This window comes from Cetorhinus maximus, chromosome 4 (genome assembly GCF_964194155.1).
Source record: "Cetorhinus maximus chromosome 4, sCetMax3.hap1.1, whole genome shotgun sequence".
Taxonomy (NCBI): Eukaryota; Metazoa; Chordata; class Chondrichthyes; order Lamniformes; family Cetorhinidae; genus Cetorhinus; species Cetorhinus maximus.
In genome coordinates, this window is record NC_135882.1 from 19,247,804 (window position 1) to 19,272,749 (window position 24,946).

Here is a 24,946-nt window from a genome sequence, read left to right on the forward strand (position 1 = left end):
GGGGGCATGCAGGAAAGTGGAGTTGAGGTCACATTCAGATCAGCCTTTTTTCAAATGGCGGAGCAGATGCAAGGGGCTGAATGGTCTACTCCTCTTAATTCATATGGGCATATACTGTAGATTCCAAAATAGTAGGAGGAAGATACAAGAGCAACTATGTTGTCAAATTGCTGAGAAGAATTTTGGGGTGATTTTCCACATTACTCTTAATCCCAGCAGGTCTATTAGGCAACAAAGACCACAACATAGAAACAATAGGGCAGTAATAGGGGACTTCAACTACCCAAATATTAACCAGGGTAGAATTGGTGCAAAAGGTATAAAATGTGCAGAATTCTTTATGTATTCAGGAGTTTTTTTTTGCCAGTACGTAGCAGGCCCAACAAGAGAGAGGGCTTTTCTGCATGTAGTTTTAGGGATGAAGTTAGGCAGGTGAGAGGAGTGTTAAAGAACATTTTGCATGTAGTGATCATAATCCAGTTAAATTTAATGTAGTTATGGAAAAGAACTAAGATAGACCTGGAGGATAAGTTCTAATTTGGGGAAATGCCAATTTTATTATGCTGAGATGTGATTTGGCAAAAGTGAACTAGAAATAGCTCCTGCGATTCAAGCAGGAGATGGAGAGGATTCCGAACAGTTATGTTCTCACAAAGAAAAAGTGGATTTCCAAATCTAGAACTCCCCAGCTCCGCCCAGCGACATTGTAGAGCATACAGGAAAGGATAAGGCTGAAAGCAGAAGCTTGTGTCAGATACTGAGCTTAATACTACAGAAAGCCTGGTGGAGTATAGGAAGTGCAGGGCGAAATTAAAAAGGATATTAGCGAAGCAAAGGGAGGGCATAAAAATATATTGGCAAGTTAAATCAAGGAAAACCCAAAGATGTTTTACATATACCTAAAGAACAAGAGGATAATTTAGAGAATAGTAGGGCTAGTAGAGATCAAAAAGATAACTTATGTATGGCGACAGAAAACATGGGCATGGACTTTGTATCTGTCTGCAAGAGGGAGAAGATACAGGTGTTGCAGTTAAGGAGTATGAAGTATTGGACAGGATAAACATTGTGGAAATATTATGAGATTTAGCGTCTTTGAAAGCAGCTAAATTCTCAGGTCTGGATGAAATGTATCCCAGCCTACTAAGAGAAGCAAGGGATGAAATAGCGAAGGCTCTGACCATTGTTTTCTTACTTCTCTCTGGCTACAAGTGTGGTGCTTGAAGAATGCTAACATTGTACATTTTTTATATAAAAATATAAATTGCAGGCCAGTCAGTCCAACCTTGGTGGTGGGAAAATTACAGGAAAGAAATCGAGGGCCAGTACAAATTGTCCTTTGAAATGCATGAATTAAGGGGGAGTTGACATGAATTTAAGGGAAGGTCATGTCTGACTAACTGGATTAAATTTTTTGAGGAAATAACAAGGAGGGTCTAAGACAGTTGTGCATTTGATGTATTCTGCATGGATTTTAGCAAGGATTTTGACAAGGTTCCCACATGGCAGACTGGTCACGAAAATAAAAGCCCATGGGATTCATGAGCAAGCAGCAGGTTGGATCCTAAATTGGCTCCATGGCAGAAAGCAAAGGGTAATGGTGGACAGGTGCTTTTGTGCCTAGAAGACTGTTTCTAGAGGGGCTCTGTAGAGATTACTAAGTCCCTAGCTTCTTGTAGTATATGTCAATGTCTTAAATTTAGGAGGCATGCAGATGGTACAAAAATTGGCCATGTGATTGATGGTGAGGAAGACAGCTGTAGATTGTAGGAAGTTATCAATGGACTGGTCAGCTGGGCAGAGAAGTGGCTAACAGAATTCAATCCAGAGAAGTGTGAGGTAATGCACTTGGGGAGGACAAACCAGGCAAGAAAATACACAGTAAATGGTAGGATACTGAAAAGTGTAGAGGAACAGAGGGACTTTGGAGTGCGACAGATTCCGAAGATTCCTGAAGGCAGCAGGATCAAGGGTAGATGAGGTATAGAATATAAGAGCATGAAAGTTATTCTAGGAACAGTACAAATGCTAGTTAGGCCACACTGGAGTACTGCATAAAAGTTCTGGTCATCCCTTTACAGGAAGGATGTGATCACACCAGAAAGGGTGTGGATTTGAGCATGTTGCCAGGAATGGAGAATTTTGGCTATAGGGAAAAATGGGATAGGTTGGGGTTGTCATCTTTGGTACAGGGGAGTGTTTTAATTGGGGTATATAAAATTATGAAGGGCCTAGCTAGATGGAGTAGGAAGGATCTGTTTTCCTTAGCAGAGGGGTCAATAACTGGGGGGCATAGATTTAAAGTAATTGGTAGAAGGGTTAGAGGGGAGTTGAGAAATATTTTCACCCAGAGGGTGGTGGCGGTCTGGAATTCGATGCCTTAATGGGTTTGTAGAGGCAGTGATCTTCAGCTCATCTTTTTGTTAAAAAAAGAGCTTGAATATGCACTCATCCGAGATTATGGATAGAAAGCTGGGAAGTGATATTAGGCTGGTGACTCTTTGTTGGCACATGCATAATAGGCATCATGCAATGCCGTAAATTTCCAATGTTTCTAAAATACATCATGAAAGTCGAATACTGTAGCCAGACATTGTTTGGTTAAGCACACCTTGTGTGTTGCAGATTCATTTCAGACTAAAAACTACCTGGGGTTATGATGCATTGCTCCACCACCACACTTTATCTGAAGTCTCCCATCAGCATGCTGGTACTTCTGGTTAGTTTCTGGGAATTTGAGGGACTTCCTCAATTAAAGGAATTTTAGGACTAGGGAAAGGATGAGTTCCATATTACACTTAATGCCGGCAGACTTACTAGTAACAGAAACCAGATTACAGAAAATCCTGTATAATCTGTCAAACACTCTCTTCTCACACTCCAACTCCATTAAAAAATTCTTTCTTATAAATACATTACTTCCATAACATGAAACAGTTGTACTAGAATTCACTGTTCACACAATGCTTGTGGAACAGTAGTCTTCATGAGCAACGTCGTAGAAAAACCATTAATATTTTTGTAACATTAAATTGGGGGTGGGGTTGGGGTAGGCGTAGGGAGGAAATAAAATTGGAAGAGGCTTGTATCTTCTGGCACAATGTTTTCTTTTAACTTTTCTGTGCTGAGAGGGTGTCCCCATGCAAATATTGACAAACTTCAAAAGGCAATTTCAGCTATCCAAAGGAAAAAGGTTATTCTTGCAGAAAGCATTTTTAAATTTATAGTACCAGAAATAACATCCTAGTAAGTTGAGGGATTTATAAATACCTGCTCCCATCAAAGCAATTAACTTTTTGATCCAAAAGCATTTGATTCCTATGATATCAGTAATTTCTAAATGATAGAATTCTTAACATTGCTCGCATGACCAATTTTTCTGACCCCAAACAGAAATCTACAGACTGCAGTTTGGAAACCTATTTTTCAGTTAGCTGAACCAACATATGTAAATAGTAATTTCACTCTTAACATTTGATTGTATAGAAGCAAGAACCAAAAGGGGAATACTTGTTAAATGGAACAGTAGTGCAGTGTCCTGATTATAAGCCCCTAAAGTATCTGGACAGTACAGTACCACATTGAAGTATCAATTTAGATTGTGCTCAAGTCCTGGATTGGGATTTGGATCTACAAACTATTGGTTTCTTTTATTTAAATTTTCTCTCCCCATTCCTTTTTCAGTACACCAATTTGAAGGGAATTTAATCCAATACCTTTAATTTACTTGTGACTTGTTGGCCTTCTGTTATTTAAAATATTGACTTGCATGTTTCACGAATACAAGAGTTTATCTAGTTTTGCAGAAACAGTTTGAAATTGATGAATTGTGGGTGCCTTCACTGTTGAACATTTTTAATCTGTTGCATAATTTTCCTATGTTTTTGCCAAGGACAGTTATTTTATAATGCTGGAAGAACCATGGCTAGTAACTTACTGCTGGTATCTTGACTTTTATTTAAGTAGTTAAAAGATTGAACAAAAAGTTGTGAACTAAGACTAAACTGGGTGTACCAGAAAATTTTCTCGTTGAGTATTTTTGCTACTGTTGTGTTTTATAGAATGTTTATGATTGCAGTAATTATATTCTCTCTTCCAATTGTACATACCATTGTGTTGAATTTGTAGCCTAATTTACAAATGTATTTAAGTGCTGCATTCTATAATGGGTAATGCCACGTTCTGGTAAACTTGCACATTGCAATCTCGTTGATTAGATACTGAGCCAGAATTTCTTGTAACCCCTTTTCTTGCCAAATCCATTCTCCGAAAGCCTATTTGCTAGCGTTTAGGATAAATAGAACATTGAGGCTTTTTGGTTTAAATGGCTAACGTTAAATCATAGAGTAATGTTGACACCTTTTAAATAATCTTGCTAACTTTCAATCACTTAGGAGGAATCTGAACAAACACTAACTCCCTGGCTTGTTTGGCGAGTGAAGTGGGCTACACTTAAAATGTAGTATGCAACTTATTCCAATTGAGGTGGTTTTCAAATTTGCTAGTTTCAGGGTTATTGCAATAAAACAATACTGTGCCGTTTGTTGTAGGATCTGAAAATCACTGTGTTGATTAATTCCTAGTACTGGCTCAATATGACCAATTGCTACAAATGCTTTATTTGTTTAAATGTCTTCCGTTTTCTCGAAAGCTTATTCAGGAGTACTATCTTAAAGCAAAAATGATTTGCTTGCAAGTCCTAATGTCCTTTGATAGTGGACTCCTTTTGAAGTAAAACTTAATTGGTAGTGTTTTATTAAAACCTAGCAACGGATAATACTCCACTGATATGGTTAAGTTTGCTATTTTTAATACGTTCTCGTGTTAATTCTGGATAAATTAATTTTGGTCATAGCATTTACAGTTTCAATTGCATATATTCAAGAATAGTACAGTGTGTTTGGAATTCAAAATAGAATGGTGAAACACAGCTTTATATCTGCATTTAATCTTATGACTTTTGAGTCTTGATCAGTGCACATCTGCAGAGCTGCCAGGTGGAAGCCAGGCATTCCCCTTGACAGGAGATCCACTTTGGGTGTGTGCCAGTAGTAAGCTAATAAGTGAGTGAATGGAGGCTTCGGACTAGGTTTCCATTGTTGACCGAGAGGTGTATAGTGTAAATAGACTTGAGAAATGGAAAAGAGAACAGCAAATTTTAAGCATTTTGTACAGTGTATTACATCTTGAGTGACTTTGTAATTTCTTTCCAGTCACCCACCTCTGAATGTTTTGGAACAGGCCACAATTAAGCAGTGCGTGGTAGGACCAAACCATGCTGCATTTCTCCTAGAGGTAGTGTATATTTATTAAGAATGTCTATTAAATGATTAAATTGATAATGCTTATCTAAAGTGATAACTTGGAAATGAATTTTCATTTTTTAATATTCCTGAGGTGGTGTATCCTTCAAGAGGTTAGAGAATCAAAAATTAAAATCATATACCCATTTCAAAATGTCATTAAAAATGAAATTTGTTTGCAATGACAAGGGAAATTAAATAAGATCCAACTTTGGTACACAATCATTTAACTTAAAGGCAAGTGTTTTAGGTAGCTTGTATGCAGATTTATAAATAACTCCTCAATCAAGATGTGCTGTGGTAGTTTCATGTGTTTTGTGAACTCAATTTTGTGATTCTGTTCACTTTTTCACTGAGAATCATAAATCACCCAGTACTTGTTTCCAGATCTCCTGCTGTTATGCTTCACCATTTATATTGCACAGCAGTAGCAGCCAAGGCCACATCTGGGTGTACGTAGTTCTGAAATTGCTGTTTCTTTCCAGCACAGAGGTCGCTTGGAGCATCAACTAACTCTGTCTTGCTATGTTTCTAGGTGGCTAGCAAAAATGAGGAAGCTGTATGTTTGATGGAAGTATTTGTGCTAACAATTTTTCTTCCACCTTTTTGAACTTTCCACAGCAATATTTGTATAATCAAGTTGTACCTTTTCTGTTTAACTGAGATTGTATATCCACTGGAGTAGACCTAAAATTAGGGCAAAAACTGGGCGTAGACCATTAAATATTATAATATCCTAAGCAGGTAAAAGAATACAAGTATAGCTCATCCTCATATATACTGTTTCCTATTGCACTGTCCAACTGATCTTGAATGATTGGAATTTTTGCCTTCCCTACCCTGCCAGCAAGATCGCTCCTGATATCCATGACTCCCTCACATTTCTCATCTGCAGGCTGCCCCCTTGCAACATCATTCAAAGACACACTGTCAGCTTCCAGGTGTACTCTGACTCTTCTAATGACTCTTCCTTTTACTTGGCGACTATGCTCCTGTAAAACAGACATTTTATGACATTAAAATTGCTATATAACTACAAGTTGTGTTGATCTTGCCTGAAGAAGTTCTCTTCATGTCACTCCTGTGCTTTCTTTTCAACAGTTATAAATCTCATTGCCCTGTGATAGTTTAATTAAGTTTTCCCAATCTACCTTTTCAATGCTGCTTAATTCACACATACTGTATTCAAACCTACCTAAATTACCTCTTTTCAAGGATGAAGAGCAAGTTTTTGTCATCTACCGTTATACATTGACCCTTTGATACTAGGGTTCAGTCATGTGGCCCTTCTCTACATTGCCTTTAGGGCTTTGATACATTCCTTGTATATTTTGGCCTATGCTTAAGTGGGGCAGGAAGTAGTAGTTAGGAAATATTGACTTTTTAGGATTGGCCATCAATGACCACCCCCCAACCCCACTCCCAAAATTTTTTTATTGCTCACGACTTGCTCTTTTGAATGTTCGATATTTTAAAATTTGCATTGCCATGTAGGTATGTTAAAGGGGACAACTTGTGAGCAGCCTGCACAATTCCTACCAGGATGCTGCGCAACACAACCCTGGACAGTTGATTGAACATCATGTTTGCTTAGGTTGTGTGACTGCACTTAGGAATGGTTGCTATATAGATAGTTTAAAAAAATTGTGTCTTATCCAAAAATCCTTGGGCCGCTCTGGCTCTGTGGTGTTAAGATTGCCCTCGGTGTTCTGGGTTTTGTTGGGGGCAAAAAAGCACAAGATTGATGTTGAGTGCTATTCAGTGATCTTTGTATGTTGGGCAAGGGCTGAATGGAGATCAATCCTAATATTTGTGTTTCAACACTTGCTAACATGAATGATTGCTTCAACAATGTTTAAATTTTTGATGCCAAGGAAGCATGCCTCAACACATGTTGCATTTTTCTGAAGCGGAGGAAAAGCTGTTTGATTTGCCAGCTCTGAGTATGATTGTAAGAGGCAGTGGAAAGGAAAAGGAGATATTGACCAAGAACTGACTTGAGATGGGAAGGAGAATTGTTTGACTCGGTTCAGAGGTATTACCAGTTAAGCAATTTTGGAAATCTACATTCACATAGTTAAATATTCTAGATTTGTTTCCACAAACTAAGTGTATTTTCATCAATAAAAGCACACACTTTCAATCATGAGAGACTTTCTGCTGCACCACATAATTTAGTTTCACACTGGATAACTATTGCCTTCAAGACAAAAATCTTGAGGATTGGAGTTGAGGGTCAAAATAAGGAGGAAGAAAAAGTTACTGCAAAGTTTTTACTTTTATGAGCTGACTAACTGCAGCATTGCACAGAGGAGTTAAGACCCAGTGTGGTCTTCTGAGGAACAGAGGTCATGCTGCACCACATCTTCCTGCCAATGATAGTTATAATTCAGACTTCAAAATGTTAGATTTCTTTGTAAATTGAGAGCTTGTGTTGATTGAAGGGAAATGGAGAAAAGTTAGGGGAGGAAGCAGCAGGAAAGTTAGGACTGATAGAATGCAGAGCAGGTGGTTGGATGAGAGGGGAATCTGAAGGGAGTGAGATGGGCTGGCAACATATTTGGGCCTGAAAAGCACCAACTCCTTCAAACGTTTCTAACCAAGAGCTCGGAACAGTCTTTACCGCTTTTATAAAAATCTATTTTTGGCCATCTCCACTTAACTCCCTGTCCTTGGGCCAGGAACAAAATGAATGTTTTCATTATATTTGTCCAAGTTGGCCTGACCCCTGGTTTTCCCAGCTCAGAATAGGAAGTGCAATTTTTTTTAATATGTAGATTTTTGGAGCAATGACCAGGAGTAGTTAACATCTTTTAACAATACCATTAACTAACTATAGGGAAAACTTGACAGGAGGTTGGCCAACAAATGAAGGTACAGAAAATTTTAACTCCTTCTGACCCTGAAAACTCCATTGGGAAGTAAAAAGAACAGCAATCTCTACTTAGGGCCTGAAATCTAGGTGCTGGAGTGTGGAACAGCAAATACAGGTAACTAGAAAATTTGTAGTGTTCAGAGATCACTTTGGAAGAAGCAGCTAATCAAAGGAAAGAAAAGGTAGCAAGCTTTAATACCATTGCATTTGATAGATAATAGAATGGTACAGGGAGTAATTGTGACAACAAGAAATGTATAAAACTAAGAATTCTAATAAAGTGAATCTTCTGCTCTTGGTAAATCATTGAGCTGATGTTTTCAGGAGCTGGGAATATGTCAGTAGATTAATGCACAATCCACATCAGCCATAAAGATTGGTGAATTTTATCTGGTGCATTGTTCATCCTCTTTAGAATATGATGATAGGTTATTGGAACACTTACATGACCTTAAGAGATGGACTTTTTATTTGTTTTGATGTTGCTAAAAGGTTAAATTTTTACATATAAAGTGAATTTCAGGCTTTAAATGTGAAGGCAGAGAGCTAGGATTGTTTTTTTGTTGAGGTCCCAGGGGGAGATGGAACAATCATTAAACTGTTTACCTTTGCATGTTACTTCAGCTTTGAGATGGATTTTCATTCCTTGCTCAGCAAGGAACTAGATAGGTGCCACAAGGCCCCATAATAAAGTGAAAGCATGTTGTTCAGTGTGATGAGGCACTTAAGTGGACCAATCTCCTTTGCACACTGATTTGAGGGAGGGATTAAAGCAGGAGCTCCCAAACTGTGGGTCATGACCCCAGTGGGGTTGCAGAATGAGAATTTGGATTCGTTAGTTCTGAGACAGCAATGGCAGCTGTGAAGCTTGGACTGAGTTTAAATGTTTTTCTGTCGGTGGACATGATGACTTAATCGTCTGTTCTGAGGCCTGATTTGCTCCTATAACCATAATTTGTAAAAAAAAAAGTTTCTTGGCTTTTTCAGGGCAAACCCAGCAGTTTGAAACCCACCTTTGAACGATTTCTCTCTTTCCCCCCCCCCCACCAATTTTCACTTTGGGATGACACAAAGTCGGAGGCATTAAAATGGGGTCACATCAGGCAAAAGGTTTGGGAAGCACTGGATTAGAGGAACTTGCTCATGCCTGTAATAAGAGTTAGATTTGGGACAGTTAGTACATTCATGCTTAGAACTTTCAGTGTCATGTTTTATTATTTTTATGGTTGTTAATTGCGTATTCTATTATCAAGGTGAAGGGTGCACAGGGGAAGGGCATTCATTGATTTAGTGCCTAGAGGACATAAAGAAAAACTGCTGAGATACCGTGTGTAGGTTAGGGAGGAGGCAGACATTTGTAATGTTGCATTCTGCAATTAAACCTAGTATCAAGTAAAAGATTGGTGTCTGCTTTCCTACTTCACCAACTGGCTTCTGATTGAGTTAGCAGTGGTACCAGGAGGGGCAGGAAATAGATGAATTAATTTATTTTATGTAAAATAAACTACTTTGACTCGTAATTGTGTCTTAGCTTGAATGCTTTTCAGCCTGCCTTCAAGAGACAGGAGAATGCACATGTAGGTACACTAGATTCCACTAGTAGGTACATGTAGCAAAGGGTCTATGTTGCATTTTCTGGGTGAGCGCTGCAGTTCAGTTAGATGTTGGGCAGTAAATGTGCACTTGGAGTTATAGGGGACATGAGATTTACTTAGAAAATTGACACTGAATCCCTTCCAATACCTCATGCATGATGCACAATTTTTTTAACTGTAAATTTTGGCTAATTTTAATTTTGGCTAATGTGGAGTTTCTTAATGGCCACATTGTAATTTTTCAAGGGTTTTCGTTGCAAGTGAAGCCTCCTTCTGCTTCAACATTGGCTATATCTGCATTCCTTTTACTGCTACAATTCATTTCAGGACAAACTTTTAGAACTGAAAATGCTAATACTTAACATAGCAGCATTTGTATTAATCCTACAACTTTTAATAATTTGGCATCTTTTGTACCGGTGCATTTGCATGGCTTGCTTTAAGTTGAAGAGAAAGACTGAAAAGGAGCAGTGTGGAAGGGCCTTCAGCATGCAGTGAGAGAAAGGAAAGAAGGGAGCAACAATTTTAGACAATTATTTAAAAATGTGAGGGAGTAGGCGCTAAGCATGGGAACATTTGGAAGTGTGTCATAAGGACTGAGTGCAGCAAAAGAGACCAAATGTAAAGAGCAAAATAATTGAAGAAAATTTACCGTAGAGCTATAAGTAAGAAAAATAGTGGTATAAAGTAATGATGGGTACCATGACACATCAGGAGGCTGCAATTATAGCAGGATGAACAAATGTTTTCCTAATTCAAAATTTTGACAACTGTTTTACATGAGTATAATTTATTTCATGACGCTTACTTGGACAGGGTGCCTGTCCCATATGCAGACTCTTAATGCATTACAAGTTCTTACACTATTCATACTGTCAAACAGCACTACATTTGTGTTTTCCTGATTGAGAGCTTATGAACATAGTAAGTAGGAACAAGAGAAGCATTTCAGCTCTTCAATCCTGCTCTGCCATTCAGCAAGTTCATGACTGATCATCTCCCCCAACTGCAATTTCCCACACTATTCCCATATTGCTTGATTCCTTTCCTATCCAAAAATCTATTGATCTTTGTCCTTCCAGCATTTATCTCATCAATCCTCTAAAGAAGTTTATGTTTCAATGAGATTGCTCCCATTTTTTTGAGGGAATATAGACTTTGTCCATTCCTTGGACATTCCTCTCACTTCAGGAACCTTTGTTGTACTCCCTCTAAAGCATATCCTTCCTTAGGTAAGGAAACCAAAACTATAGACAGTCCTCCATGTCTGCCCTCATTGAGACCCAACACAAATGCAGTAAAGCTTCTTCACGCTCATATCCAACCCCCTTGCAACAAAGGCCAACATACCATTGGTTTTCCTACTTGCTTGCTGTACCTGCATGTTAACTTTGTGATGCACATGTCCGTCTGAATAGCAACATTTCCCAGTGCCTCACCTTTTTCAAAAATACTCTGCTTTTCTCCATTTTTCCAAAGTGGATAACTTCACACTTCTCTACATTTGTATTCTACCTATCGTGTTCTTACCCATTTACTTAACCTGTCTATCTCTCTGCAGCCCCTTTGCATTCTCCTCATAGCTTGCTTTCTCACCCAGCTTTGTACATCAGCAAACTTGATGCATTACATTCTTTTCACCTCATCTAAGCCATTGTTATAAATTTTAGATAGCTGATAGTTATTTTTGATTTCAGCAGTTAGCTAATCTTCCTAAGGTGAAAAGAATAGGGTGAGCTAATCACAAGGTGACCGTTTTATTTTTGACTGAAGGACATAAAAACTATTTGAAATAGCATGTCTTAAAATTTCCTGTTTTCCCAGAAGGCAATTACTTTCTGGATTGCAGTCCTGTGGGTGATGGCTACCCTGATATCTTACTAAGGGTGGTTGTTCTTGTGAATTGATGTGCCTCAGAAGTTATTTGACTATTAGAGGGACATCTGAGCTTAATGCAAACCCATTCTCTTTTGACTTCCATTTAAGTGCACTTTCCTGTGGTGGTCATTAGGTAGTGGTCATCTCTGGCCATTTTTCCCCTGCCTACTTGAAATGCAGATCATTGTAGCATTTCTACCTCTTGGCTGAAATTAGTGAACGAGGGATAGAGCCTGGTTGTCTTGTTTGGTGGGTTCCACTGTGGAATACATCAAAGCCCTTCAATGGACAGAGGTGAACTTGCAGTATTTTTTACTTGAGACTGGTGACTGATGCTACTCTGATAAGCCAATTTCTGTGGCCTTTCACTGACCCAGATAACTAAGTATACCCCCAGTGGGATATTGCATATGGGAACAAAATTAATTTTGTTCTAGAAATCATTAGATGATTTTCATTTTCCATTCAGGATGGCAGAAGGTTATAGGTGAGCTTAAGTTGTTTCTTTTTGCCATGGAGTGTTCCTTCAAACCAACTCCTAGTGTATTTGGAAAGATCACTTCACTAGCACACCGTATCAATATATCCGTTCATTTATAGAATCAAATAGTTTTATATGTAGCGTATTTTGACCTTTTGTCACTCCAAGTGTTGCACTAATTTTCACGTCTCGCTTCAAAAAATGCCATTGTAATGCCAAGAAACATCCCAGCAACTGAAAATACTGGATTACAACATCTGCCTCTTAACTGATAGTGAGAACATTTTTTATATAAAAGGCAAGAATGGTTTGATATGCAGCCTGAAAAGAAATTAATGAATTACCTTAAGCACAACTTGTGATCTTTAATTCACCATAGCAACAGAATTGATTTTTCCATTATGTGCTATGACTACTTCTGTCTTAACAGCATATGATCTAGTGTAGCCTGAGCAATGTATGGGAGATCTGAAATAAATGAGAAAATGTTGGAAAAACTCAGCAGGTGTTTTTTCAGCATTTTCCATTTTCATTTCAGAATTCCAGCATTCGCAGTATTTTGCTTTTATGGGAGATCTGGGTGCTTACATTTTTTGTTTAAATGCAGAAAATAGAGTGCCATCAAAATATCCTTTCTGCCTCTTAACTCCAGGGAAGCACCTTGCCTCTATTGAATCACGATGTCAGGCAGAGAGTATCAAGATGCTGCGCAGAACAATGTCATTCTGAGCTGCTTTTTTATCCTGGGTTCAGCTGGATTTTTGTTAATTGTAGATTTAAGTCTATGAACAGCAAGCAGTAATATTGTGTCAGAATCAAGACCACTGAAGCTGTGAAGCTTCATTAATAGCCATTGAGGATTGAAGGCCATGTTGGTTGAATGTTGGTTGAGGAAACAAAAGACCTGCTGTGGGATCATCAGTTGCCCAGTTTTGCTCTAAGGTTGTTGTTTCCTCCAGAGGGATGAGAACATGTGAATGACAAGTCATACAAACATATGAATTAGGGGCAGGAGTAGACCTTAAGCCTGCTCTGCCATTCAATAAGATCATGGCTGATTCAATTGTGGCCTCAATGCCACTATCCTGCTTATTACCCCCTAGACGCTTGTTAATCAAGAATCTATATCTACCACTAATTTAAAAATATTTAATAAGCCTGTCTCTACACTGTCTGGGAAAGAGTTCCACAAACTGATGACCCTCTGAGAACAAAAATTACATTTGAAAGTATTAAAATTGAGTTGAAGGCTGCAACTCCAGGTATTTTCTACTATAAAACTCAAAAGGAAATGCAGGTTGCATTGATTTCTATGTTTAAATCAATCCACATTTAAGCAGACATTTAAGGACAATGAGATTATATGAATCACGTAGCAGAAAAAAATCTGCGTTTTTTAAACGTTATGAGCAAGATATTTTTCTAGTTATCATATGAAGGTTGCACCCCCCCCCCCCCCCCCCCGCCCGCCCCCTGCTGCCGTTCCCGCCGTCGCCATCTAAACTGAGCTAATATCAAACGCCAGGTGTGGGAGATGGGTTGAACAGTGGACTTTAGGCAACTGACATTCTGCATTGGTTCAAATTTAGCCAAGCAGTTTAAAAAAAAATATCTTGGTCAGCTGGCAAGCATTGAGTTTAGATAGCCTTCCATTCAGTTCCTAACGGGAAATGGGTTCATGACAGAAAACTGCTTGTAATTACGAAATTGACAGTCTGTCTTGGGCTAGAAGATGGCTGTGGGGAAAAACATAAATGTCAATATGGTGCATTATGCAGGGGTGCACAATGTGCAGTCCTCACAGTATGTTTCCCCCCCAAACCTTGCCCAGCAATTGACCCTCAACCAAGATAATTCATTCCTATTTGTGCTGGGATTTCTTAATTGTTGGTTGGCCCAGTGAGAACTCTATGGATTCGGAGGCATGGAAAGTAATGTTTTTATCACTGTTTCCTCGTTCTTGAATAAATCCTAGATCAGTACTAAAATCTGCATCAGCACCTTGAGATATAAATGCTGTCTAATGCTCCAAGATACTCAACCACGTGACCCACAAAGACCAAAATATTCTGCACCCCTGCACTGTATTAGTTTGATTGAGGACCGAAGCATGTTGAAATAAATGCTTTACTCTGCATCGAACTGCTGTACATATGTGTTTGAAATAGGAAGTATTCTCCTCTTCACTGCTGATGATTCTCCTCTTGATATTGGGCCCAAAATTCTGATGGCAATAACTTGCCTTATAGCCATAACTGTCAGGAGATCTGACATGAATTATATTGACATATTGTCTTAGCAAAAGAACCGGTAATGCGAGAGAAGATAATGCTGCAGAAAACATATTACATTTTGGCATTTTAATGGCATAATAGAACAGTGGTGATTGGTTAAAAATGCACACCCTTAAAAATAGGTTTTTTCAAAGGAGTACAAACCTATCAAGCTTTGCCTTCTGGTTCAATCATTTTGTAAGCTGCATGCTTCTGAGGCAAGGTCTGTAGGGTTTTGGTATAGAACTGCTGAAGGTGCTGAAACAATGTCTTTAAGTCTGGTAATTTTAATGTTATTGTGCTACATGCATTGAATCTAAATAACTGATGGGTTGTAATTATTTGACTAACCACATTAATGATTCACTTATTTTCCCTTAAGTGAAAACTTGGTTTTAGTTGGCATGTGTACTCACAATTGATTAGTTTTTATTTTCAGCTGTGTTACAGAAATCATTTGTGCACTGAATTTAAACACTTTTTAAATGGTATTTCATACTGGAACCTTTTCTTTTACGCCTTTCCCCCACTACCCCCCACAATATCCCAGGATGGCCGCATCTGCAGAATTAGCTTTGCTGTTCAACCGGACAGATTGGAGCTGGGAAAACCAGATACTAGTGATGGGTAAGTGTTTGTTTCTGCTGATACCTTTTGTTAATTTTGCAGTTTATATCTTTAAGGTGTGTATGTAAACCTCTAATTCTCTGCGCATGCAAATTCAGTGATGACATTCTTTGGTGACGATACTAGTAATTTACATTGAAGGGAGGCCAATAGTATGTAGCTTTTGTTTTCTGTACAAAGTTTTGCAGTTAATAGTTTTTATATTTTGTCTTTAGTTTAATTGACCGCCATCAAATTGTAATATAATCTGGCTATATAAGTGTGATGGACTATTTTATTTATTCCGATTGCAGTGTTTTGATTTAAGACGACCTTTCTGGTCCGCATTGTGCTTTTTGTCATGATTGTTGTAGAATTAACTTAGGTGACACATTTTGGCTAAATTTGTTTTAGGAAAGTATGCCATCTGCGTAAATATACAACTGTACATTGCAGCATTGGTGTCTACTTTAAACTTTAACCATGATCTATTAAAACATTTTCAGCAATCTTATGCAGCTATTACAGATGTTGAAGTATTAAAGATGGATTTTTCTGCCACAAACATGGCTGCAAAATTCTGGTGATGCCACTGTGCTCCAATAACTTTGGAACTGTCTAGGTTTTGTCCTCTGATCTCTGAAAATGAAGCATAACCAAAATTGTGTTTATGCTTTATTTTTGAAGGTTGTTTTTTCTGTGGACAGATTTCAGTCTTCAAGAAAAGCAAAGTTTTAGCAGTTTTTAAAAAAAATATGAATTCCACTATAAATTAAGGTTTACAAGATCATGGTGACATTAAAAAAACTGCAACCATGCTATTGAGACAATTCCTGGCAATGAATATATTTTTGTTAATGGGTATTTGAACTAAATGGAGATACTAAATTTCAAATAGTTTTACATTCCAAACTGTCCAGTTATACTTGTTTAAACACTAAACTGAATGAGTTATTCCAGATTTTGATTTTAGCTTGCAACATTGCTCTGAGCTGGAAAGAGAGAACTTTCCATTTCAATGCAAAGGCAGAATTTTTTATTTTCATATCTATTTTTTTTAAATTGGGCAGCAGGCCACAAAAAAGTAATAAATCGGTATAAACTTTTGAGTGCTAAAAATTGCCCAAGGGTGTTGCTCTGGCTGGTCATTGACCAGTTACAGCAAATTTAAAGTCCCTGAGCTGCAAGGCTTGGGATACCTGTGTTGTAACCCATCTCCCATCTTTGTTTCCAGTTCAAAGTTGAGCAGTGGTTCAGGCACAGGAAGGACTTCCAGGCCAGGCAGGAGTAGTGATTCCCCATGGTTTCTGTCTGGTTCTGATACTCTGGGCAGACTGGCAGGCAACCCCCTTGGGTAAGTTTTGGCAGGGTTCCAGGTCAACATGACCTATAAGTCAACCCGTGTGCCAAAGAAATGTGCTTTACTAGGGTGGTTAAAAATTGTTTTGAAAGCTGCTTGCTGTAAATTTTAGCTGTTATTTATAGCGCATGAAAATGATGCATTCAGGAATGTGACTTGTCATTCCTCACAGCTAAAATGGGATGCTTGGTTTCCCCTTGTGTATGGGCTTTCTGCTGCTAAATGTTACTAGTGTACATTACCAAATACTTGTTAACAATTCAGTTGGACATGCAGTGGCAATGAAATAGAACTTGCACAAGCATATTCTTTTGAATTCATGAATGGGGATCCTGGTGACTGCTTTTCTAACACTGCCACACACCTTAAAAGATTTGCAGAGCAATAAATGTTTTATGCTGTTCATGTGCAAACAGATGACTGAAGTGTTTAGTGTGCATCCATTAACAATTTCAACTGTGAAGCATTGTAAATGATCTGTGAAATGGGATTTAACATGACTATAAAATAATGGGTATACTTGTCAATGACAAACTAGTGTCAAAATTTCAACTGCCAAAGTCGACTGTCATTTTGAACATATGAACAAGGAGCAGGAGTGGGCCATTTGGCCCCTTGAGCCTGCTCTGCCATTTAATAAGATCATGGCTGACCTGATAGTAACCTCAAATCTGCATCCTGCCTACCCCCAATAACCTATCAATCCCTTGCTTACCAAGAATCTATCCACCTCTGCCTTAAAAATATAAAAATATTCAAAGACTGCTTCCACCGCCTTTTCAGGAAGAGAGACTCCAAAGACTCATGACCCTCAGAAAAAAAATTTCGCCTCATCTACGTCTTAATTGGGTGGCCTCTTATTTCTAAAGAGTGACCCCTAATTCTAGATTCTCCCACATGAGGAAACATCCTCTCCAGATCCACCCTGTCAAGTTCCCTCAGGATTTTATATGTTTCAGTCAAGTCACCCCTTATTCTTCTAAACTCCAGCGGATACAAGCCTAGTCTGTCTAACCTTTCCTCATAAGACAACCCGCCCATTCCAGGTATTAGTTTGGTAAACCTTCTCTGACCTGCTTCCAACAGTTTACATCCTTAAATAAGGTGACCAATATTGTATGCAGTATTCCAGATGTGGTCTCACTAGTGCCCTGTATAACTGAAGCATAACTTCCCTACTTTTGTATTCAATTCCCCTTGCAATAAATGATAACATTCTATTAGCTTTCCTAATTAGTTGCTGTATCTGCATACTAGCCTTTTGCAATTCATGCACTAAACCACTCAGATCCCTCTGCAACTCAGGGCTCTGCAATCTCTCACTATTTAGATAATATTGCCTGTCTTTTATTCTTCCTCCCAAAATGGACAATTTCACATTTTCCCACATTATACTCTATTTACCAGATCTTTGCCTACTCACTTAACCTATCTATATCTCTTTGTAGCCTCCTTATGTTCGCTTCACAAATTACTTTCATACCTATCTTTGTCATCAGCAAATTTGGCAACCATCCTACCCATCCCTTCATCCAAGTCATTTATATAAATTGTAAACAGTTGAGATCCCAGCACTGATCTCTGGCACGCCACTTGTTACATCTTTCCAGAAACCAAAAAATGACCCACTTATGCCGACTCACTGCTTCCTGTTAGCCAGTCAATCTTCTATCCATGCCAATATATTACCCCCTATACCATGAGCTTTTATTTTCTGCAATAGCCTTTGATGTGGTACTTTCTCAAATGCCTTCTGGAAACCTAAGTACAGTACATCCACCGGTTCCCCTTTATCCACAGCACATGTTACTTCCTCAAAGAACTCCAGTAAGTTGGTTAAACATGATTTCCGTTTCACAAAACCATGTTGACTGTGCCTGATTACTTTGGACTTATCCAAGTGTCCTGCTGTAGCTTCTTTAATAATAGCTTCTAACATTTTCCCTATGACAGATGCTAAGCTAACTGGCCTGTAGTTTCCCACTTTGTTTCCCTCCTTTTTGAATAATGGAGTTACATTTGCTATCTTCCAATTTAATGGGACCTTTCCCGGATATAGGGAGTTTCAGAAAATTAAAACAAATACGTGACTATCTCACTAGCCACTTCTTTTAAGACCCTCCTGAAGTTTCAGGACCCGAGCACTCGTCAGCCTGCAGCTCCAACAATTTACTCAGCACCACTTCTCTGGTGACTGTAATTTTCCTAAGTTCCTCCCTCTCTTCCATTTACTGATTTATAGCTGCTTCTGGGATATTACCTGTATCTGTATGGTGAAGATTGATGCAAAATACCTGTTAAATTCATCTGCCATTTCCTAGTTTTCCATCATCAATTCTCCAGAATCACTTTTTATAGGACTGACGCTCATTTTGTTAACTCGTTTCTTTTTAAAATATTTATAGAAACACTATCTGGTTTCATTTCTAGCTAGCTTTCTCTCGTACTCTTAATTTTTCCCTCCTTGTTAATATTTTAGTCATCCTTTGCCGTTCCTTATATTCTGTCCAGTCTTCTGGCCTTCTATCTATCTTTGTACAATTATATACTTTAAGTTTGATACTTACCTTAACCTTTCTAGTTAACCATGGATGGTATGGCTGCCCCTTGGACTTTTTCTTTCTTGTTGTAATGTATCTATTCTGTGTATTCTGAAATATTCCCATAAAATGTTTTCCACCTCTCGACCTATCCCTTAACCTAATTTGGAAATTTACCTTAGCCAGCTCTGCTTTCATGCCCTCACTATTGCTTTTATTTAAGTTTAAAAACATAGCCTTGGGCCCACTCCCCTCTCCCTCAAACTGAATGTAAAATTCAATCATATTATGGTCGTTGCTACCTCGGGGCGTCTTCACTATGAGATCCATCATTACAAGTAACATAATTAATCCCATCTTGTTGCACAATACCAGGTCTAGTATAGCCTGCTCCCAGGTAGGCTCCAGAACATGCTGTTCTATGAAACTATCCCAGAAACATTCTATGAACTCCTCATCTTGCCCATCTAACTTTTCCAGTCTATATGTAGATTAAAATCTCTCATGATTATCGCCGTGCCTTTCTGACAAGCTCCCTTTATTTCCTCCTTTATGATCCATTTTATCATGTGGTTACTGTTAAGGGGCCTGTACGTGACTCCCACCAGTGACTTCTTCCCTTTACCATTTCTCATCTCTACCCAAACCATTTCCACATCCTGGTTTCCTGAGCTTAGGTCATTCCTCTCTATTGTACTAATACGGTCATTAACTAACACAGCCATACCTCCACCTTTTCCTCGCTTCCTGTCTTTCCTAAATGTCCTATACCCTTTAATATTCCAGTTGCAATCCATGTCCTGCTGCAGCCATGTCTCTGTAATGGCTATCAAACCGTACTTATTTATTTCTATTTGTGCTATCAGTTCATCTGTTTTGTTTCAAATGCTTTGTGCATTCAGGTAGAGGACCTTTAGTTTTATCCTTTTATTTTTTTTATAACCTCTAGCCTCATCTGTTGATTTACTGTTAGATTTGTACTCTATCCCTTCCTGTCACGGTCAGTTTTTCATTTCCGTAATAATACCTTTCTCTTTTGCCTTGTCAGTACTCTTTGATTTACCACATCTTCTTAAATTTGGACCCTTGCCTCCAGTAATTAGGCTTAAACCTTCTCTACTTCCCTAGTTATGCAGCTCACAAGAACATTGGTCCCACCATGGTTTAGGTGTAGACCGCCCCAACAGAACAGATCCCACTTTCCCCAGCAATGGTGCTAGTGCCCCACGAACCAGAACCCACTTCTTCCACACCAGGCTTTGAGCCACGCATTCATCTCCCTAATCTGATTTGTCCTGTGCTAATTTGCATGTGGCTCAGGTAATAATCCAGAGATTATCACCTTTGAAGTTCTGCTTAATTTGGTGCTAAACTCCTCAAACTGACTGTGCAGAACCTCCTCCTTTGTCCTGTCTGTCGTGGTACCAACATAGACCACGATGACTGGGTCCTCCCCCTCCCACTGCAAGTTCCTCTCTAGCCCCGAGCAGATGTGCCAAACCCTGGCACCGGCAGGCAACACAGCAGTCTGGTCTCATGCTCTTTGCTGCAGAGAACGGTGTCAACCCCTCTGACCATATTGACCCCTACTACCAGTACATTCCTTGTAATTCCCCCCACTTGAAAGGCTTCCTGTACTATGGTGCCATGGTCAGTTAGCTCATCCACCCTGAAGTCCCCACTCTCATCCAAGCAAGCTTAAAAAAAACAAAAAACTACTGCGGATGCTTAAAAAAAACCTCAAACCTGTTGGACAATTGCAAGGGCCAAGCACCTGCACTACTGCCCTCTGGGTCCCTTTACCTGTCTCACTTGCAGTCACACCATCCTGTCCCTGACCACTGACCAAATCAGAACACTGCATCCTAAGGGGTGTGATCGTCTCCTGGAAAAAAATGTGCAGGCAATTTTCCCTTTCCCTGATATGCCGCAGTGTCTGCAGTTCAGCCTCCAGCTCAATAACTTGGTGCCAAAGTTCCTGCAGCCGCAAACACTTACTTACTGCAGATGTGTTCACCCTGGATCACACTGGCATCCGGAAGCTCCCACACCTTGCAATCGCAGCACATTACCTGCCTCGTCATCTCCAATATGTTAATTAATTATAATTATTAAATCTTCCACTTCCCAATAGGTTTTGGCACTGCCAGTAAACATTACAATACTGATAAAACTAATAATACCAATTACTGGTTTACAGCTTCTTCTGCTGCACCAAAGTGGAAATCAAATACTGGAGGATGAAAAAGAGTAGAATGTTAAAAAAAAAGCACCTTCTTCCCACCCTTCACCAAATTCCCCACTCAGCACACTACTTCTTGCATAAACCTTATCTAAAGCACCTCTTTCCCCCGTGCACAGAATTCCCACTTTGAAGTGAGTTTTTCCAGCATTTCCTGTTTTCATCCCAAATAGACTCATTCGGCCTCTGTCTCAGAAAGGTCTAAGTCTCTCCTGTGACCTTGTGCCTCTTACTGTGGAAAAATACTGTGATCCTGAGAAGTTAGCTACAATCATACACATCTATAAAGAAAAAGTGGTTACTGGGTCTTTCTAAATCAAGTTGGTTGTTATCTGATATGCATTGCAGTTTCAACACACAATGTATGCATTATACATTTTTGCATTTATGTGGAACTTCGGCTGTGCGCCTGAATATTTTTAGAACTTAACAAACCAGAATTGTTTAACAAAAACACCTAACATAGGTTTACAAAAGATTCAGGAACTAATTTACCTGCTAATTTGGAATATCCACCAAGGATGGCCTTGATTCCTTCCCACTCCCCATCTTTAGACACATAATCAAGATTTCTCCTCCATTCAGAAGAATCTGCTCCTTGAGATGAAGCTGAATGTTTGCATTGCATAATCTGTGTATCATGGCAGAACACCATATAGGAATATAATTAGTCAGCACGTTGCTTAATTCTGCAAGATTGTCTCAATGTCTTTTAAGTTTCCTTCGCCCTCTCCCTGCCTACAGCTGTATTATTTTGTTATTGGATTTTTCATTACCAACATTCACTGACTGACATACCCATTGTTAAGTAACAGATTTTGACCAAAGTTCCCCATTATTTAATGCATGTTTGAATTTCATATTTGCAGTTCATTTGTCCAGGCTAAGAAAAGCACTTGTTCGAAGCTGCGGTTGGCTGATGCATTATTTTAACCCTTCTACCGGTTGCTGTTTAAAAGCTATGAAGCTTCTGAGTAAATTATTATGCATAAAATGCTCCTGGAGTAGCCCTAAAGCGGTGTGTACTTTGTAATCTCTCGTGTTTACAGGTTTCTTGTATGAATCTTCGTTTTCACCCCTTTCTAATTTCAGTTATATTAGTTCAACTAATTCAGACTTCATGAATTGCACATTCAGGAGCCGTTGGAGTTCTGGAGTTAGTGGTGGGGCGTCTGGGAGATCATCAACAGGGGCAAGAGATTCAAGGAGACAGACTAGAGTGATACGTACTGGTCGTGATCGAGGATCTGGACTTTTGGGAAGTCAACCGCAGCCAGTTATACCAGCATCAGTCATTCCAGAGGAACTTATCTCACAGGTAGGGAACTGCTAGGGAAAGGGACTTCATTCCATTGAGCCAAGCAAAGGCTCAAATTTGTTTTAAGCTAGTGTACAGGTACAGCAGGTAATAAGGAAGGCAAATGGAATTTTGGCATTTATTGTTAAAGGAATAGAGTATAAAAATAGGGAAGTGTTGTTGCAACTGTACAAGGCATTGGTGAGACCGCACCTGGAGTACTGTGCACAGTTTTGGCCCCCTTGAAGGATGTAGTTCATTGGATGCGGTTCAGAGAAGGTTCACTAGAGTGATTCCAGAGTTGCGGGGCTTGTCTTATGAGGAGAGATTGAGCAGTTTAGGCCTATACTCGCTAGAGTTTAGAAGGATGAGAGGAGATCTAATTGAGGTATATAAGATGCTAAAGAGAATAGACAAAGTAGACATGGAGTGGATGTCTCCCCTTGTGGGGCATTCTAGAAAGAGAGGCCATAGTTTTAGGCTGAGGGGTGGTAGATTTAAATCAGAGATGAGGAGGAATTACTTTTCTCAAAGGGACATGAATCTGTGAATTCACTACCTCAGAATGCAGTGGATGCCGGGATGCTGAATAGCAGGTTGAAAGGTTATGGGGAGAGGATGGGAAATTGGAGTTGAGGCCGAAATGATCGCCATGATCGTATTGAATGGTGGGGCAGGCTCAAAGGGCTGAATTGCCTACTCCTGCTCCTAGTTCTTATGTTCTTAAATAATTAAATTGAGTTGGCTCTGATGTTCCCTCTAATTTTTGTGTGTGGCCTATTTGGTACGCTGTGCGGTACCTTCCAGATTGCTGTTCATCTGTGCAGCTTAGAGGGCACTGATGAGAAATTTTGATGAATGAGACCTGAGTGAGCGGGGATTGGGACAGAATGACAAAAGAATTTGGTCTTAAAAGCAATGGCCCAATTTGAAATGTTGAGCTACAAATTCTAAGGATATGATATTAAGCATTAAATTCCACATGTGAGCTGTGCACTGTGATTTATAAATTGGCTGACCTAATAATTCTTTTGCAATAGTTGGATTCAATTTTGTCAACTGGTATTGAGATTGTGATGCATTTATATTGTTAATTACCATTTTATTTTAGAGCTATTTAGTGCCTGAAATTCTAGGAAGGATATAAGATGTTGCCTCTTGGTGTAATCTGTTCTTATGGCTTCTCCATAAAATGTGGAAAATATTTTGTCAATGTTACTGGTGTGTTTGTCATGGCCCTAACTAATATATGTGCAACATGCAATCTTGTAATCTTTTTTTAAAACAAAATTAAAATAATAATTGGCATGTGCAAAGACTTTCAACCCATTACATGTGCAAACAGACAAAGGAGTGGATAATTTAGGTCCCGTTTTCTCCTTTCATTGCTGTCATTTTATTAAAGTTAGTGTATCGACTGGTTTCTGAAAGTCGCCTGTTGCTGGACTTGTCTTTTGTTTCCCTCCTACTGCAAAGGATTGTGGCTAGGACAGCAGACAGAAAATGTGTTTGTAACAGTCTGGTACTGGGTCATTGTTGCTGCCATCTACAGACTGATTTGGTACTTTCCTGGTGATGCACAAAATTTTGAATAATGAATTTGTGTAAAATACATGTGCCCAGTTTAGTTTTTTGGATAAAAATATCCTTGCAGAGGAACAAATGCCTTGATTGTGCAAGTATCTATTAAACTGTGCCCATGGTGTTTGCACACTGTTTTTCCCTCTTGCTGATAAAACTGCACTGCTGAATAAATGTCAGGGCTTTAGTCAGCAGGTGGACAAGCCCCGCTCTGAAAAATATGCAGTCACTGTTCAAGGTTTTGTCGTTAGATATATGCTCAGGCAATACCATTTAAGTCCCAACCTTGGCTCAGTGGTAACCTTCTCGAATCTTGAGTCAGAAGGTTGTGGGTTTAAGTCCCACCCCAGAGATCTGAGTGTACAGTCCAGCTGAAACTTCACTGAACTACTGAGGGAGTGCTGCACTCCAGGTGGTGCTATCATTTGGATGAGACGTTTAAACCAAGGCCCCATTTGAGTGCATGTAAAAGATTCCAGGCATTATTTGATGGGGAGGAGGCAAGCTTGCCCTGGTGCCTTGGCCAATATTTAACCTTGAACCAACCTTCATGATATAGTTTTTCTGATTATTATTTCATTTCTGTTTGTCTGCAAATTGGCTAACGTATTTCCTATAACAACTTGTGGCAGCCTTCCATCTCATAAAACAATGGTTTGCTCCGTGGTGGTCAACTCTGTGTTAAGATTGCCTGGTGTGGCCTAGAAGCTCCACTTTGGCATGGCAGTCTCTACCACATTTGCTGCAGAGGAAGTCAGTGGGCTGAGAAGGTGCATGATTCACTGGCCTCTGTTATCTCTGGGCCCCTTTCTTGGCCAGCAGAGATTTTCTTATCCCCTTGCCTCTTCGAATGCTCTTCATGCAGTCAATCTCCAGTGGTCATAGCTATCAGCGACTGCCTCCCAATTGTCAGTG

The 24,946-nt window shown here is 39.2% G+C and overlaps 1 protein-coding gene across 7 annotated transcripts in view; it reads left to right on the plus strand.

Moving 5' to 3' along the window:
• ubr5 (ubiquitin protein ligase E3 component n-recognin 5) overlaps positions 1–24,946 on the plus strand; it is a 150,465-nt gene that overhangs the window by 18,917 nt on the left and 106,602 nt on the right. For 5 of the 7 annotated variants that reach the window (XM_078540007.1, XM_078540008.1, XM_078540012.1 and 2 more), the window contains exons 3-6: positions 5,214–5,295; positions 14,956–15,032; positions 16,246–16,365; positions 22,291–22,471. In XM_078540007.1, the coding sequence (XP_078396133.1) occupies positions 5,214–5,295; positions 14,956–15,032; positions 16,246–16,365; positions 22,291–22,471 (460 nt within the window). The remainder of the gene's footprint in view (positions 1–5,213; positions 5,296–14,955; positions 15,033–16,245; positions 16,366–22,290; positions 22,472–24,946) is intronic. The other 2 variants (XM_078540010.1, XM_078540011.1) reach the window with 1 other exon arrangement.